This window comes from Cavia porcellus, unplaced genomic scaffold (genome assembly GCF_034190915.1).
Source record: "Cavia porcellus strain 051 isolate PalLab524CR breed Dunkin Hartley unplaced genomic scaffold, mCavPor4.1 scaffold_25, whole genome shotgun sequence".
NCBI classification, from domain to species: domain Eukaryota; kingdom Metazoa; phylum Chordata; class Mammalia; order Rodentia; family Caviidae; genus Cavia; species Cavia porcellus.
Genome location: NW_026947508.1, coordinates 24448093 through 24463885, shown reverse-complemented (window position 1 = coordinate 24463885; position 15793 = coordinate 24448093). Strand labels below are relative to the sequence as shown.

At 36.2% G+C, this 15793-nt stretch overlaps 1 protein-coding gene and 1 non-coding gene across 3 annotated transcripts in view; both read left to right on the top strand.

Moving 5' to 3' along the window:
• Ptp4a2 (protein tyrosine phosphatase 4A2) overlaps window positions 1-15477 on the top strand; it is a 29062-nt gene extending 13585 nt beyond the window's left edge. For both annotated transcript variants that reach the window (XM_063235972.1, XM_063235973.1), the window contains exons 2-6: window positions 5457-6149; window positions 8025-8117; window positions 9722-9852; window positions 11223-11297; window positions 12998-15477. In XM_063235972.1, the coding sequence (XP_063092042.1) occupies window positions 6054-6149; window positions 8025-8117; window positions 9722-9852; window positions 11223-11297; window positions 12998-13106 (504 nt within the window). In that variant the 5' untranslated portion in view covers window positions 5457-6053 and the 3' untranslated portion in view covers window positions 13107-15477. The remainder of the gene's footprint in view (window positions 1-5456; window positions 6150-8024; window positions 8118-9721; window positions 9853-11222; window positions 11298-12997) is intronic.
• LOC111757224 (small nucleolar RNA SNORA29) lies at window positions 11488-11626 on the top strand. Its single transcript, XR_002791602.1, has one exon. It is a non-coding gene; the product is annotated as a small nucleolar RNA SNORA29 (small nucleolar RNA).
• Window positions 15478-15793: the final 316 nt, after the last annotated feature.

The following is a 15793-nucleotide window of genomic DNA, read 5'->3' as shown; positions in this document are numbered from 1 at the left end:
GTGTGTGCCACCATGCCTGCCCTTGCTTTTTCTTTGACTTTTGCTTTTATTTTCTCACACTTACAGTTCCTTTATTATGTATTTTTACTATTATGTCCTGTTTTAATTTGATGAGTACTGGCTTACTCCATTAAAATAAAGAGTTTTGTTATATCCTTTAATTTGTAGCTAGCAGAGTGATTTCTCTGTGGAAAACTTGGTGAAAGTGGATTGATAGGATTTTTAAAAGAATTCCCAGTAAGGCTTAGTTAAGTTAACTAGAGCTGCTTTTATAAAATTCCCTCATACCTTTGAATTTACTATATTAATGCTTGATAATGCAGGGTATGAATTTCTTTTATTTATTATCTTTAACCAAAATGAAAACTTTATAGAATTGTGTAGTTATGGGTCAGCTTGGGAACCTGTTTGGGGACAGAACCATTCTATTGCCTCTTTGTTAATACTCTGATTATAGCATTGTTAAAAACATAGTTAAGGGGCTGGGGATTTAGCTCAGCGGCATAAGCGCCTGCCTTGCAAGCAGGCAGTCGTGAGTTCGATCCCCGGTACCGATTAAAAAAAAAAAGTTAAATCATTATTGATTTTTCTTATCAACTTAGAATTTAAACAAGTAATATACATATATGGAGAAAATTAAAGCAGTTTTTAAAAGTATATGTTAGCATAAAGAAAGTTAGGGTTCTGATCTTCCTTCTCCAATCCTGTCCTCCCCACTGCCAGGAAACCACTGTTACTCTATCTTTGTAATCTTTCAGATAGTTCACTGTTATGAAAGCATATATAGTACTCACAGATATTTCTTAAACATACCATTCATACTATCAGCCACTTTGGTCTTTTTATTTAGTAGTATCTTTTAGTCCTTTTTCCATATTAGTTCATTATAGGTTTTTAAAAAATATGGTACTAAGAATCCAGGGTCTCACATATGTTTGGTAAGTGCTCATTGAGCTATATCCCTAGCTGATTTTAAGTTTTTACTTTGAGATAAGGTCTTGCGAAATTGCCTAGGCTGATCTTGAACTTGTGGTCCCTAATAGTTAGGATTATAAACATGTACCACCAGGCCTGACAGATTTGTTTTATTTTTAACTTCTGTATAGTTTTCCATTTTAAGATTGTGCCATGTTTAAGATTTTTTTTTTTTTTTTTTGTCTTTTTCCTTTTTATTGATACCAGGGATCGAACTCACGCCTGCCTGCTTGCAAGGCAGGCACTTATGCCACTGAGCTAAATCCCCAGTCTGTTGTGCCATGTTTAAATGATAGCTATTGTATTGTTTCATGCATTTGATTTTACATTCTTATCTAGGTAGATTTAATGGTAGAATTTTGACATTACACGTTTAAACTCTGGCATATACTTATGCAGTTTTAAGTAATCTCATGTCACTGAACTTCGTCTTATTGGTCAGTACACTATGTCAGCTTGTTGGGACTGTGCTTACAACTCCTTTTATTCATTTTTTTCTCTTTATGTCTTCCCTTTTTTTTTCTAAATAAAGGACAATTTATTTGAAGGTGGGGGGGCAGTACGGAGAGGGAAAGGACAGATACCTACTCAGGACAAATAGGGAGTATTTAATATCTCTCACAGATTATCTTTTCTAATCTTCAGTGAAGTTACATTCTTTTTTTTTTTTTTTTTTTGTCTTTTTCCTTTTTATCGGTACCGGGGATCGAACTCACAACTGAAGTTACATTCTTTTATTTTATTTATTTATTTTTTTTACATTCTTTTATTGAAATTTGAAATACTGCCTCGGAAATGAAGTGTCCCAAATAAAACATTTTTAAAAGATAGGCTCTATGAAAGATAAAAGAACATTTGGATGCATATTTGAATTTGATTGCCATTACATTGTATGTCATGTATAATGTATAACACCACGTGGTTTGGGGAGGGAGAGTGATACTGGAGATTGAGTCTGCGACCTTGAATCTGCTGAACACATACTTCATCACTGAGCCACATGCCAGCCCAGTAATCAGTTTTTACTTATATAGGTAGAGCAAAATTAACGTCAGAGGAGAAAGAGAACTTTACAAGAACGTTTTTCCTGAATGTTGTGCAGGTGCAGAACTTACACTAAAATATAGACTCTGTAACTTGTGAGTACTTGCCAGCTGTGGTAGGTTGTTTGTTTTTTTTTTTTTTACAGGCTGTTTAATTTGTATTCTTAAATGTGTCACCAGACACACTTAAGTTGGTTTAGCTGAACTGACAGGTGCAAAAATTTTACTGTTATATAGTTGGCGCTCTTGGGGGGGAGGGAACAAAGACTTGCCCCCCCCCCCTGCGTTTGGTTGAGATTCTTTTTTGTTTTGTTTTTGATACAGAATCTCACTGTGTAGTCTAGGTTGGCCTCAAACTCATGGCCATCTTCCTGCCTGAGCTTTCGAGCATGGGATTACAGGCATGTGCCACACCATCCATGCCCAATAAACCTTGCTTTTTATCATGTATTTATCATTGATAGGACATACTTTCTTTTGGTAGAAAAATTGTTTGTTGGTGCTCTCAGTATTAGAAATTGAAAATCTAATAATGAATTATTCTTATCCTTGAAAGTCATTCTTCCAGGGCTGGGAGTTTAGCTCAGTGGTGTTAAGTGGCAAATGTAAGGTGGTGAGCGCAATCCCGGCACCAAAAAAAAAAAAAGAAAAAAGAAAAGAAAGTCATTCTTCCAAAATGAGGTTGAAGAAGCAAAAAGGGATAAAGCTTATTCTGTTTGTTGAGTGGAAACGCTAGAGCTGTAACTTTTTAGGCCGGTCATCATTCTAGTGTGAGTCGTTCAGTGCCTTTACTCATCTGACACATATTAGGTGTGATAACATCATCGAACCAGAAGGTTCAAACAGCTTAGAATTTCCTTGTGTTTTGCTGTGTAGTGCATACAAACCATCATTCTTTGGGTAGTTATTTTAGTAATCTTGCCCACTTACAAGGTCACAGAGTTGCATGTGATCATCCAAACAGATAATTGAAGAAAGTTATGCTTACATAAAAAGGACTGTGACTTGAAAAATATATAGCTACTTCCATAATTGAAAGAACAGAATTTTGAGAAGACGACCAGAGATCTTGTCCTGCATTTGCTATAGTTAGTAGTATGGTCTTAACTACCTTTAACCTTTTTGAGCCCTGAAAGTTTTTATGTTGGGTTTTAAAAGTTTGAGTACTTCATTGTAGTTCAGACTGGCTTTGAACTTACTACTTCGAACAGCCCAGGCTGGCCTTGATTCTCCTGCCTCAGCCTTCTGAGGGCTGGGAGTATAGGTATGTTCCATCACTAGGAGTAGTTCTTTACCTTTCTCCTAGTTCTGAAATTCCTTGACTATATGTGGAGTACTCTAAAATATTTTTGTGTATAATCTACGGTGTTTTGGGGTTATAGTTGGAATTACAGTTAGGAGAAGTACCATATATTTTGTTTATCTTAATTTTGAGCAAAAGTTTTATATTTTTACAGTAGTGCGTAACTTATGAGGTATTATTGAAATTTTTCTTTTGTATTGAGCTACATCTTCAGCCCTTTTTAAATTTTTTGAGTTTTGATAAAAGATTCCCCTAGATCCCAAAGTTACCCTAGCTGTGCTCAAACTTGTGATCCTTCTATCTCAGCCTCCTAGGATTGGGATGTAGGTATGACCCATGTTTGGCTGGTATTATTTCTTTCTCTCTTCTTTTTTTTGGTACTGAGAATTGAACTCAGGACCTTGAGTTTGCCAGGTAGGCACTGTGTTGCTGAGCTGTATCCTTAGCACAATTTAAGTTCTTAATTCTTTTGAATTTTATATGTCTCTTCTATATTTTAGGAATGTTTTAGTTTTGTGTTTGTATCCATGGTAATACCACACTTATAAAATAAGAATATCATTAAGAATACCTATAAGGTTTTCTTTTTGTACTGGGGATTGAACTCACGACCTCGTGCTTGCCAGGCAGGTGCTTAATGCCGCTGAGCTAAATCCCTGGCCAAGAATACCTATAAAGTTATCACTAAAATAAGGCTAGAATAGATTTGAAAGTTGATAGGCCTTAGGTGCTTGTTTGTATTTTGTTTCTTACTGAAATAGCCAATATCTTTCATTTCTTTGTATCTGGTCACAATTGTTTTTAGAGACTTTTTTTTATTATTTTTGTGGTGCTGGGTCATCAGATGCAGGTAGTACAGTTAGATTGTCGTACATAAAAACCTGGGACTATTTTTGGCACGCTCAACTGTAAACAGGTTCTTAGGTTTATTAGGCAAAGGAAATGTTCTATACAGATCTATGTCCCCAGCCCTATGACTTAAGCATTTATCCGTAGTTTAAGGAAGAGGCAAGTTGTGAGAATTTAGACCTTGTTGGTGTTTCAGAGGAGTTTTATGATTATATTGATAGTCTCAGACTGAGCCAGCTATAAAGATGACTGTGTTTCAGAGCAGCAGGCCTAAAATAATACTTAAAATTTTGTTATTTTTCTTGCCTTGTGTCTTGGTAGGGTTTATATGGGAGGGGGGCAGAATGCTGTGTGAATCAGTGACCTTTGAATAATTTTGTACTCTTGAGGCAGTAATGTGAAAAATAATAAAGGTAAATTGGACTAGAAATGAGAAGGTGGGATTTATATACCAGTTGAGTCAGCAGGTATTGGTGTATACTTTGGCAAACTTCAGTTTGAATTTGAGCTCAGGCCACACCCAAATTTAAAAAATTAAAAAATGGTAAAAGGTACTTTTAAGAAGTCTTCCCTCCACGGACCTGTTTTTATAAAAGCTCACAAAGAGCTGGGTGTGGTGGAGCATGTCCATAATCCTGGATATTGGAGGATGAGTCAGGAAGATCATGACAGTGTTTTTTTTCCCTTTGGAGACAGGGTCTCTTAGTGTAGTGCTGGCTGATTTTGAACTTGCTTATGTAGCCCAAACTGGTCTCACAGCATCTTTCTGCCTCAGCTTTCTGAGTGCTAGGATTATAGGCATTTGCCACGATACCTACTGGGTCAAAATATTAAGCCCAGCCTCGACTATTAGCAATATCTCAACACGCAACAACAAAAATTATTTATTTTCTCATTACTGCCTTCCACAAAGTTATCTATCTGTCTGTCTGTCTCTCTGTCTTTCTTTCTGACAGGGTTTTACTATGCAGTTCAGGCTGGCCTCGAACTCAGTTTGTTTAGGCTGGTCTGAACTTGCAGCAAATCTCTGCTTTAGCCTCCTGAGTTACAGGTGTGTACCACCATGGTTGGTGATTGAACCAGTTTTGAAAAAAAGAAAGACATGCTTTTGTGTTTCTAATCCTTTAAAACTGTTGGTATACTTCTTTATCCTATTCTCCATAGTTGTTTAGAATTAGTAACATTTCACATGTCTTTGGCTCTTAAATAATTTATTCTTGATTTAAGAAATTGTGTTCACTATGCTATCAACCTTATTTCATTTTCTTTATGCTTTTTTCCCTCAGGTTTTTCGTTGGAATATACGTTGCACATTTATGGCGATTCTGAGCGTGAGGGCAGACTTCTGCCAGGCTCAGCACAGCGTTTTCGCTGACAAGTGAGCTTGGGGCTTCTATGTGCCATAATTAACATTGCCTTGAAGACTCTGGATACCAAGACTGGCCTCAGAAATAATTGTCTTTTTTTTTTTTAATTGCAAACATTTTCTTTTTAATGACTCCAGTAAAATTAAGCATCAAGTAAACAAAAGTGGAAAACGACCTACACTTTTAACTTGTCTCACTAGTGCCTAAATGTAGTAAAGGCTGCTTACGTTTTGTATGTAGTTGGAGTTTTTTGGAGTCTGAAGGTATCCATCTGCAGACATTGAGGCCTAATTTGAATTTGGATTCAAGTGGATTCTAAATACTTTTGCTTATCTTGAAGAGAAGCCTCGTAAAGAATAAACAAGTTGAATAGATAAAATATTGATTGATGTTAGGCATTTTAGTGGTCTTTTTAATGTTTTCTGCTGTGAAACATTTCAAGATTTGTTGATTTTTTTCCCCCCATTTTCCCCATCGCACACTTCACACGCACGCTCACACTTTTTATTTGCCATAATGAACCGTCCAGCCCCTGTGGAGATCTCCTATGAGAACATGCGTTTTCTGATAACTCATAACCCTACCAATGCTACTCTCAACAAATTCACAGAGGTAAGATTGTGACTTAGTCTTTTGGGCATTGATTTTTAGGCTAAAAATCCTTTGGAAATTAATGTTTAGAAACAATCTCAGCCGTTTGTGATGGTTCATGCCTGTAATCCCAGCACTTAGGAGGCAGAGGCAGGAGAATTGCCAGGGCCTTGAGGCGAGCCTGAGCTACATAGTGAGAGCCTGTCTCAAAAATATCCCCCATAATGGAACAAAAATCCCTGTAATTGGAAGGCTATGGTGTAGTTCAGTGGTAAAGTAACTGCCTAACTTTAAGCAGTGGGTCTTGGATTCAATCCCTAGCATTACCAAAAAAAAAAAATCTGTAATTGGAATATGGGTGGCTAGCCCACCAATCCTGTCTCACATTGTGTTGAGTTAGTGAATTTTTTTTTTTTTTTTTAAATCGGTACCGGGGATCAAACTCATGACTGCCTGCTTGCAAGGCAGGCGCTTATGCTGCTGAGCTAAATCCCCAGCCCTAGTTAGTGAATTTTTGAAACAGCACTTATGGAATTTGGGAATATTGTAGAAATTATCTAGTACTATGATTTTTATGTATTCTTTCTACATTTATTAAAATAACATTTATTGAGCACAATATGTAGTTAACATTGCAGTAAGCAGTGTTTGTATTTAAGGTCACAAATATAGGTACCATGGTTATTTCAGATGACAAAACTGAGTTTCTGAGCCAATTAGTAATTTACCTTTGGCAGATTATATGCATTAGAACTGACAATCTGGTCCTCTCATACTAATGGTCATGGTACACATCAAAGATTTTAACCACCTGTGATGAAAAGTCACCCCAGAACTACTCAGTTATATGCAAAGGTCTGAAAACTTGGGGGAACCATTTTATTCCATGTTATAGGTAGCATCATGTCAGATCCTTAATTGTATTTTTCCTATATTAGTTTTGGAGAAATTATTCATTTGGCAAACATTTGACTGTAAACTTGTAAATCATTTCCAGGTTTTTCAGTCTAAATGTGATTTTTTTTTTTTTTTTTTTTTTTTGTCTTTTTCCTTTTTTATTGGTACCAGGGATCGAACTCATGACCACACACTTGCAAGGCAGGTGCTTATGCCGCTGAGCTAAACCCCCAGCCCCTAATTTTTTTTTTCTAAATGTGATTGTTGATTTATGGAGTTGACATAGAAAACTGGAAGATCTAGAAATTATCATTTTACAGGGAGATAGGGTGGAAGGCACATAGGCAAAACTGAGGCCAAAAGAGATTTTAATTTGGTCACAAATGCTTACCATAAAAAAGTAGCCTTTCAATGAATGAAAACTATAAAGTTCATTTTAGTGTGATTTTGTTGTTGTTTTTGAGTCAAGGTCTCATCTGAATAGTTCAGGATAGCCTTGAATTCACTATGTAGCACAGGCTAGCCGTGGACTCGTGACAGTCCTGCCTCTGGTTCCCAGGTGCTGGGACTACAGGCGTGGGCAGAAACACCTGGCCATTTTAATATGATTTTATTTACACTTTGAAAAACAAAACTCTTAACTCAATATAATATTGTCACTTTTGTATCAGTCTTTTAGCAATTAGAATAACTTGTGAGAATATATATATATATAAATTAATGAGAATGATACTTTGTTTTGTTTGATTTTGAGACAGGATCTTGTTGTGTTGTTAAGGCTGGCCTTGTACTCACTATGTAGCTCAGATTGGCCTTTAACACACTGTGATCCTCCCGAGTGCTAGGATTATAGTCATGTGCCACCATATCTGACAACAATGAAAACAATTTTAATCTTCATATAAGAATGGTATCTCATTGTTTTAAGTTGTAATGGTACATTTCTGAAGCTTTGGTTTCAGGTTCCAAAAGTAAGTTCCCTGATGTTTTTCTTTAAAGGAACTCAAGAAGTATGGAGTGACAACTTTGGTTCGAGTTTGTGATGCTACGTATGATAAAGCTCCAGTTGAAAAAGAAGGAATCCATGTTCTAGTAAGTGTGTAGTATTGTAGTTTTTCACTACAAATAAGTTGTATCTCTCAAAGATATTTATGTAACTTGAGGCCCAGGAATTTTGCTTTTTTTTAAAGTTTATGATAGATAAAGTATTGATAATGCTCTTTTAAAATTTATTTGGCTTACTGCTTTGACAATTTTTTTCACTTGTGTCTTTAAAAATCTACCAATGGGGGCTGGGGATTTAGCTCAGTGGCATAAGTGCCTGCCTTGCAAGCAGGCAGTCGTGAGTTCCATCCCTGGTACTGATAAAAAGGAAAAAGACAAAAAAAAAAAAAAAAAAATCTACAAATGCAGAGTATTTTCAACAAATAAAAAGCCCCCCCACCCCCCTTTTTTTAGATAAATTGTTTCTTAGGTGCATTTTAGGAAGTGTTAAAGGAGACTCTTGACTAAGGTGCTTACAGATTTTATTGCTATTTAAACTGTAGTGATATTTGTAATAGCACTGGCAGCTCTTTAATTATGGGGCGTAGTTGACAATTGAAACATAATGTGCTTTTGTGGCTAATGGGCTTCATGAAGTGTTCTAGTGGTTCCAATAATGAATGTAGAATCAATTTAGTGCACTGTTGCTTTCTTGCTCCTTCTCTAGTATCTTAAAGTGTTTTATTCAGACTCAGTAGAGTAACTTTATGTTTTTAAAAAGTTTCCAACTAGTATTTCTGTTCTTCAGAGAAGAGAATCTATAAAATGAGTCCCACCCATTTGTATTGATTTCTTAGGATCTCTTGCAAGGAAGATAAGTTTATGTCCCTATAATAGATGTACATGGGGTTGAAGGACAACTCAAACTGATGAATCTAAAAAGAGAGGGTTGCTTGAGAAAATGGCCTCCATCATGTGGCGTTGTCTTTGTTAAATGGGATATGTATGTCATAGGCAGAGGTTTAAAGGTTGGGTACCTGCCTTTTTTTTAATGTAATAAACACAAAGAGTGTGTTTCTGTTACATTCACTTATTTTTATTTTTTGTTTTTTGGTGTTTTTGGATCCAAGATCTCATTATGTAGGTCAGGCTGCCCTTGAACTTACTGTGTAGCCCAGGTGGGCCTTGAACTCCTGGCAGTTTTTCTCCCTCAGCCTCCATGCATGGCCTAGATTCACTAGTTCTTGGAAATAGTAATGAGTCTTTCTCTAAAGAAAACATAATATTTTGAGTCATTTGGTAGATAATCAAAAATACTTGTAGAGACCAGTGAGATGGCAGGTGGTCCTCTTTGCCAGAGTGGACGTTAAAATTGTATTAGCATGTGTTTGTCCTGTTTTACTTGGTTTTGGCTTTAATTGTAGCTTTCTCTGTTACGTCTAATTACTATTCATAATGACTCTGATAGGGATTTCTATAAAATAAATTTAGATACACGTGACACAGATTGCATTTCATTGAGGAGACTGATTTTCTTGACACATTTAAATTCAGTTGGGTAATTTTTCAGCAGTGATCAGATTTGTGATAACAGATATATAGTATAGATAGTTCAGTTAGGCCTGCCTTGTCCATGATGTACAACTCTTCTGTATTAGGATATTAGTAGTACAGAAAATGCCAATTTAATGTAAAACGTCATTTCTTTTCAGGATTGGCCATTTGATGATGGAGCTCCACCCCCTAATCAGATAGTAGATGATTGGCTGAACCTGTTAAAAACCAAATTTCGTGAAGAGCCAGGTTGCTGTGTAGCAGTGCATTGTGTTGCAGGATTGGGAAGGTAAACTTTTATATTTTGTCTGAGATCATTTATCATACTTAAGTAAGCCACTTAAAAATTTCACTTTGTAGAAACTTGCTTGTATTATACTAAATAATATTAAATTACTGGAAAGAGAGCAAAAGCTAGTGTAAGGATTTTTCAAAACAGTCTTTTGTGTTTCATTTGATTGTCTAATTCTGATGTCATACTATATTAATAAAGTTTAGAAAATGTTTCCCCATTTTTAAATAATCAAAGGTTTAGGTCATTAAAATTGGCAAGGAAATTAAAATCATTTTAGAGATTAATGAGTCTATACATGTTAATTTTGGATTGAGATGAATGGATAGTTAATAGCTAGAGGACAGATCACCAAAGTTTAAACTTTCCAAAGCAGATGTATAGACAATGAGAATTGCTTTTTCTCTAAGCATTTTTGGGATAGCATTGCATTAATTATTAGTAGCAGTTTCAATACAACTTTGTGATGTGCAGTTTGACCCACAATAGTAGTATATGCTATCATTGTCTCAAGGTGTTGGCGACTCAGGTTGTTAGCTGTGTTTTGTTCCTTTGAAGTGGTGTAGATAGCTTCATAAGGTCAGAAGTTTGAGTCCTTATCCTGAAAGCTGTACATTGGGTTTTAACTTTAATTGGGGAAATTTTATTAGCAGTAGCTATCCTAGTTAAGTAGTACACAACGTTTTTAAAAAGTAGGCTTTTTAAAAAATACAATTTCCAATCCAGGAATGATGGCACATGCTTATAATCCCAGTACTTGAGAAGCTGAGACAGGAGGATTGGAGTGTGTGTGAGGCTGGCCTGAGCTAAATAATGAGTTCAGGGCAAGCTTGAACTACATAGTGAGACTTTATCTCTAAAACAACATCACAGGACATAATTTTCTTTGTTAAATTTTAAGAAAATACTGAAAGAACTGTTCGTAATTATTTTCTGGCACTCACTTAGCTCATCAAGAGGATTCAGTTGTAAAAGCCCAGTTCCTTGCTAAGGAGACACTAAAGTCAATTTGTAATGAATATTCTGAGACCCTTGAGAGATATGTTTGGCCATTTATTTTACCTTAATAATGGTTAAAAGTCAGTACATTTTTGATGATAGATAATGATGAGAAGTTTGAGTTGTAATGTGATGTTTTAAAGAGTAAAGATCTCTCAAATTTAGAAATTACTGTGATAGTAAAAACGATAATTTCATAAATGTTGTAGAGCTATTTTTACTGCATAGGAAAATACCAGATATTTTAGTATACAGGGAAAACAAAAGCACAAACTTTGCTTTGTCTTGGTAACATAAAAAATCAGATTTTATGAAATTCTTCATTTTCAAAGGTTTATGGATAATTACAAATATGTTTCTTTTTGCAGGGCACCTGTGTTGGTTGCACTTGCTTTGATTGAATGTGGAATGAAGTATGAAGATGCAGTTCAGTTTATAAGACAGTGAGTATGAGGTTTTAGTGCAGAGACACATAAAGTAAGATTATACATGAGGAATGACTTATGGCAAGTATCTATTTGTAGCAAGTAAAATAACTTACAATATTGTTTGATAGAAGATAGTACAAAATGTAGAGCAGGGTTGAGCTGTAGTTCAGTGGAAGAGCACTAGCGTGCATAAGACTCTAGGTTTTTTCCCATTTGACTAGCACATTTTCTCTTGTGATAGATTTTAGTGTCTATGCTTATGGGATAGATGAAAGTTGCCATGATCTGAAGAGGGAGGGCTTTTCCGTGCCCTCCTCCTATATGAAATGGCTGAACAGAAGGAAAAAAAAAAAAAAGACTCTAGATTTGATCCAGCACCACAAAGGAGAAAAAGTAGAGCAAGTGATAAGGAAACTCAGTGTGCTGACTCCTAGGCTTAGAGATGGGTGTCAAGTTTGGGCATTGTGAGGTATATCCATTATATTATTTGAATGTCTGAGAATCTTGAAAAATGAACAGTTAGATAACATCTCATTGATTTAGTGCCCCTTTCAAGAGATTCCAGAGTATTTTACACGTGCAGCTTTGTATTACCAAGAGGCAAGAAGAATGTGCAGAGGAGCAGTTCAGTCACTTGGGACTCCTAATGGACCTGTCCCTGCACAAAATCTGGATGGTAGTGTACAGACAAAACCTTGGCATTGGTCAGACGTAATAGGCCGTGCTCCATTGTCTAGAATTCTTTGGCAGTTGTCGTTTTGCCTTTTTCTTTTAGCCCTTAAGAAAAGAGGAAAGAGGGGCCAGGAATTTAGCTCAGTGTTGTAAGCACCTGCCTGGCAAGTGTGAGGTCATGAGTTTGATCCTTAGTACCAAAAGGAAAAAAAAAAAAAAAGAGGAAAGACTGAAAGAGGGCATGATGGTAGTAACTCTAGCATAGTTAACATTTTTTTTTTTTGTCTTTTTCCTTTTTATCAGTACCAGGGATCGAACTCACAACCACCTGCTTGTAAGGCAGGTGCTTATGCTGCTGAACTAAATCCCCAGACCCAACATTTCAATATATATCTTAAACCTGCTGCTTTGTCTTTGTGTATGGGGGTGTGTATTTGGGGATTGTACCTAGGGTCTTCACACTGAGCTACATCCCCAGCCTTTTAAAAAATTTTTGTTTTCAGACAAGATCTTGTTAAATTCTGTGGGTTAGGCTTAAATTTATGATCCTTTTACTTCACTCTCAAGAGTGCTGGGATTAAAGGTGTGTCCCAGCATGCCCCATTCAAAAACAAACAAACAAACAAAAAAAGTTTTGCTATGTAGGTCAGGCTGGCTTTGAACCTGCAGTGATCCTTCTGCCTAAGCCTCCAAGTGTTCGGATTACAGGTATATGCCACAATGTCCTTTTTTTTTTTTACTAAATATTTGCTGCCAATCAGAAGATACATTAATCTAATTGGGAAGGGTATAGTCAGATGTCTCTGGATAAACCATTCTAATGTTTATTTGAACAGACTAATGTCAGCACACAAAGATTTTCTAATCTTTCTAAGAAGGCGCACAAAGTTTTATTTACACTGCAGTTTAGGTTGTTAAAGAATGATGTCTTATGGAAATATGATCATTTCAGCAAGGTAAATAGTAGAAAAACCTTAAACCATAAATAATGCATTTTCAGTTTTTTTTTTAAGAAACAAAGTTTGCCATTCTTATATTTTCAGAAAAAGAAGAGGAGCATTCAATTCCAAACAGCTGCTTTACTTGGAGAAATACCGACCTAAGATGCGATTACGCTTCAGAGATACCAATGGGCATTGCTGTGTTCAGTAGGAAGAAACAGACGAAGGCTTACTTGATTGTGGCATTTAGAGGGGACTCTTGCTACCTGGAAATGTGAATCTGAAATCTTACCTGTGTCATCAAAGTAGTGATGATGGATTCAGTACTCCTCAACCACTCCTAATGATCGGAAAAAAGCAAACAAAATAGAAATCCTATAATAACATAAATAAAATGTTTAAGAAAAGAAAAAGACAAAGAAAAGGGATTAATTCAGTGAAGGGTGATTTGCTCCTAATTTCGGAGTTTTAATTTCAGCCAGAATTGAATTATTTCAAAATCTCTTGTCTTTTTTTAACATTTTCAAAAATAGATCTCTAAAGAAAACCAGCAAAATATTAGCCTTTGCATATCCATCTGTTTGGAGGAGTACATTCTTCCACTGTGCTCGGCACATAGATCTCTCTGTGGTGGGTTTTTTTTTTTAGGGGGAAGTAAGATATATTATCTCCTTCTCTCCTTTCTCCTGTCCTCTCCCTTCCCTGATACATTGTAGATGGAATAGGAGAAGCCCTTGTTGCTGTAGATTTGCGTGCAGTCTGGCAGCCTTAAGCCCACCTGGGCACTTTTAGAAAAAAACAAAAACACCAAAAAAAAAAAAAAAAAAAGCAATGGCATATATATATATATATATATATATATATTATATTATATGATCCAGGTGGTTTTTAGTCTTTATTGATGATGGGGTGTTCATGTTACTTTCTTTTCTTCAAAGCTTTGATCTAACATGAGGCAAAGTAGCCAGCACCTTTTGTTTTGGTAAATTAGTGGGGGAATGGCATTTGAAGCTGAGTCTTTCTCCTAAGGAGCTGAGCTAAGAGTAGAGTTTTCTTTCCCAGTGAATAAAGCTAACAGTGGGTATTGCAGAAACTTGTTTTCTGAAGAGGATGACTCTAAGCCGTCATTAAAGATATATCCAGGCAGAGAATTAGCACACTGTCTACAGACCATCCAACCGTGGGCTATAGCACTGCTATGATTTTCTGTCTTAGGATGTCAGAGAATTCTGGTAGCTTAAAATTTTTATTTTAGAAATTTTTGTATTCTGAATTTTCAGAAACGGTCAAAGGAGCAACAGCAAATTTGTATTTTGTTCTTGAGAAATGTCTGTGGGGGTTATTTCCAGACTTTTCTCTATATGCACAGTTCAATCTAACCAGATTGCCTTGTTATTTTTCTTATTAGATTCTTTTTGAGATTTTAAAAAAAAATCACTGGTTCAGAATCAATGCCTGGTGTGTAAGTATCCACAGCCTGTAATAGGGTAGAAGAGAGGCCTCAAGTAACGCATTGAGTAGCAAAGGGACCTAGTGTTTATGAAATGGTGTAGTAGAATTTTTTCTTGAAAAGTCCCTGCTGGATTCAATGTGTTGATCTAGAAGAGCTGTTTAGGTCCTTATTTGTGGAAGGCAGTTATAACAAGAGTGTATTGACAGCAAACCGAGAATCACCTTCAGAGTTTAAAAGCACTCTCTTCACTTAACTATTATACACTTAATAGTGCCCTCCTTCAGAGGTTCTGAATACAGGCTTAGAGTCATCTTGTCCTGCTGGAAATTCTGCAGAACCAAAGGGTCCCATTTTGTAAGCATTATTTGGACCCATAAGAATGGACTGGGACCTTGTCTCACATTGTGATGATACCTCAGACGTTGGCCGGCTTTGTGAACTGCCTATTTCCTATTGCGGGAGTTCATTTGATTTTTTAACTAAATGCAAATCTGTAGATTCTCTCCTTCCTCGTCCCAGGAAGAAAAACAAAATAATGCTTTTTGACATTGTTTCTAGAATTTTAAAGTAAAAAATGATGGTACTATCCAAAATATTTTTTTCTGAATGTGACAGTAGATTTCTTTACCGTAGAGTCAAGATCAAAACAGCATACCCTCTAATTTCAGGTAGGCTGTTGACTCCAAGGGTTTTGCTCAACACCATCGCAAACCTTTTCTATTTGACATGCTCTGAATTTTGTTCTTTGGAGGAGGTATATGTGCGTGCGTGTGTGCATGTGTGTGCGCACGTGCGCATGCATGTGTGTGTGGGTCATAGTGTCACATCAGTATCCATGCCTGCCTGAGTTGAATTACATTCCTGGTTCTGTGTGAGGAGTGTGTAGAAAGCAACATGAAACATTAGCCATCATTTTGTCTTAAATTACAGACTAATGTTAATTGTCCTCAGAACTGGATTTTTTCCCTAAAAATTAGAGCAATTTTTTTCTTTTGGTTTAAATGAAGTATTGTTAGCTGGAGCCAGTTTGACATGGTAAGAGAGATGTCAGACTGATGAAAGGTGTGCAGCCTGATTTAAAACCAAACCCTGAATCCTTTTAAAGAACAATAAAACATATTTTACACGCTTTTTGTGCCTTTTTTCCCCCCTCTACCCCCAAATTGAGTCTTGTTTGAGCCTCCTCTCCTTTCTCTGCCTCCTAATTCTCAAGCCCTGTTTTGAGTCCTGCAAATTTACCTCAAGGAATTAAAATAAAGATTGGGAAGATCAGAATTCTGCTACCCAGTTGTTTAATAAAGGCAAATTTTATCATAGTTAAGATATAAATGGTATATTCTCTAGTTCAGGTTTTGGATACAGTATGAGTTCAGCATCTCATTCCAAGTGAGTTTTAGAAATACCTTGGGGGATTCCTTTTTAATTTTACCGCCCACCCACCCAGA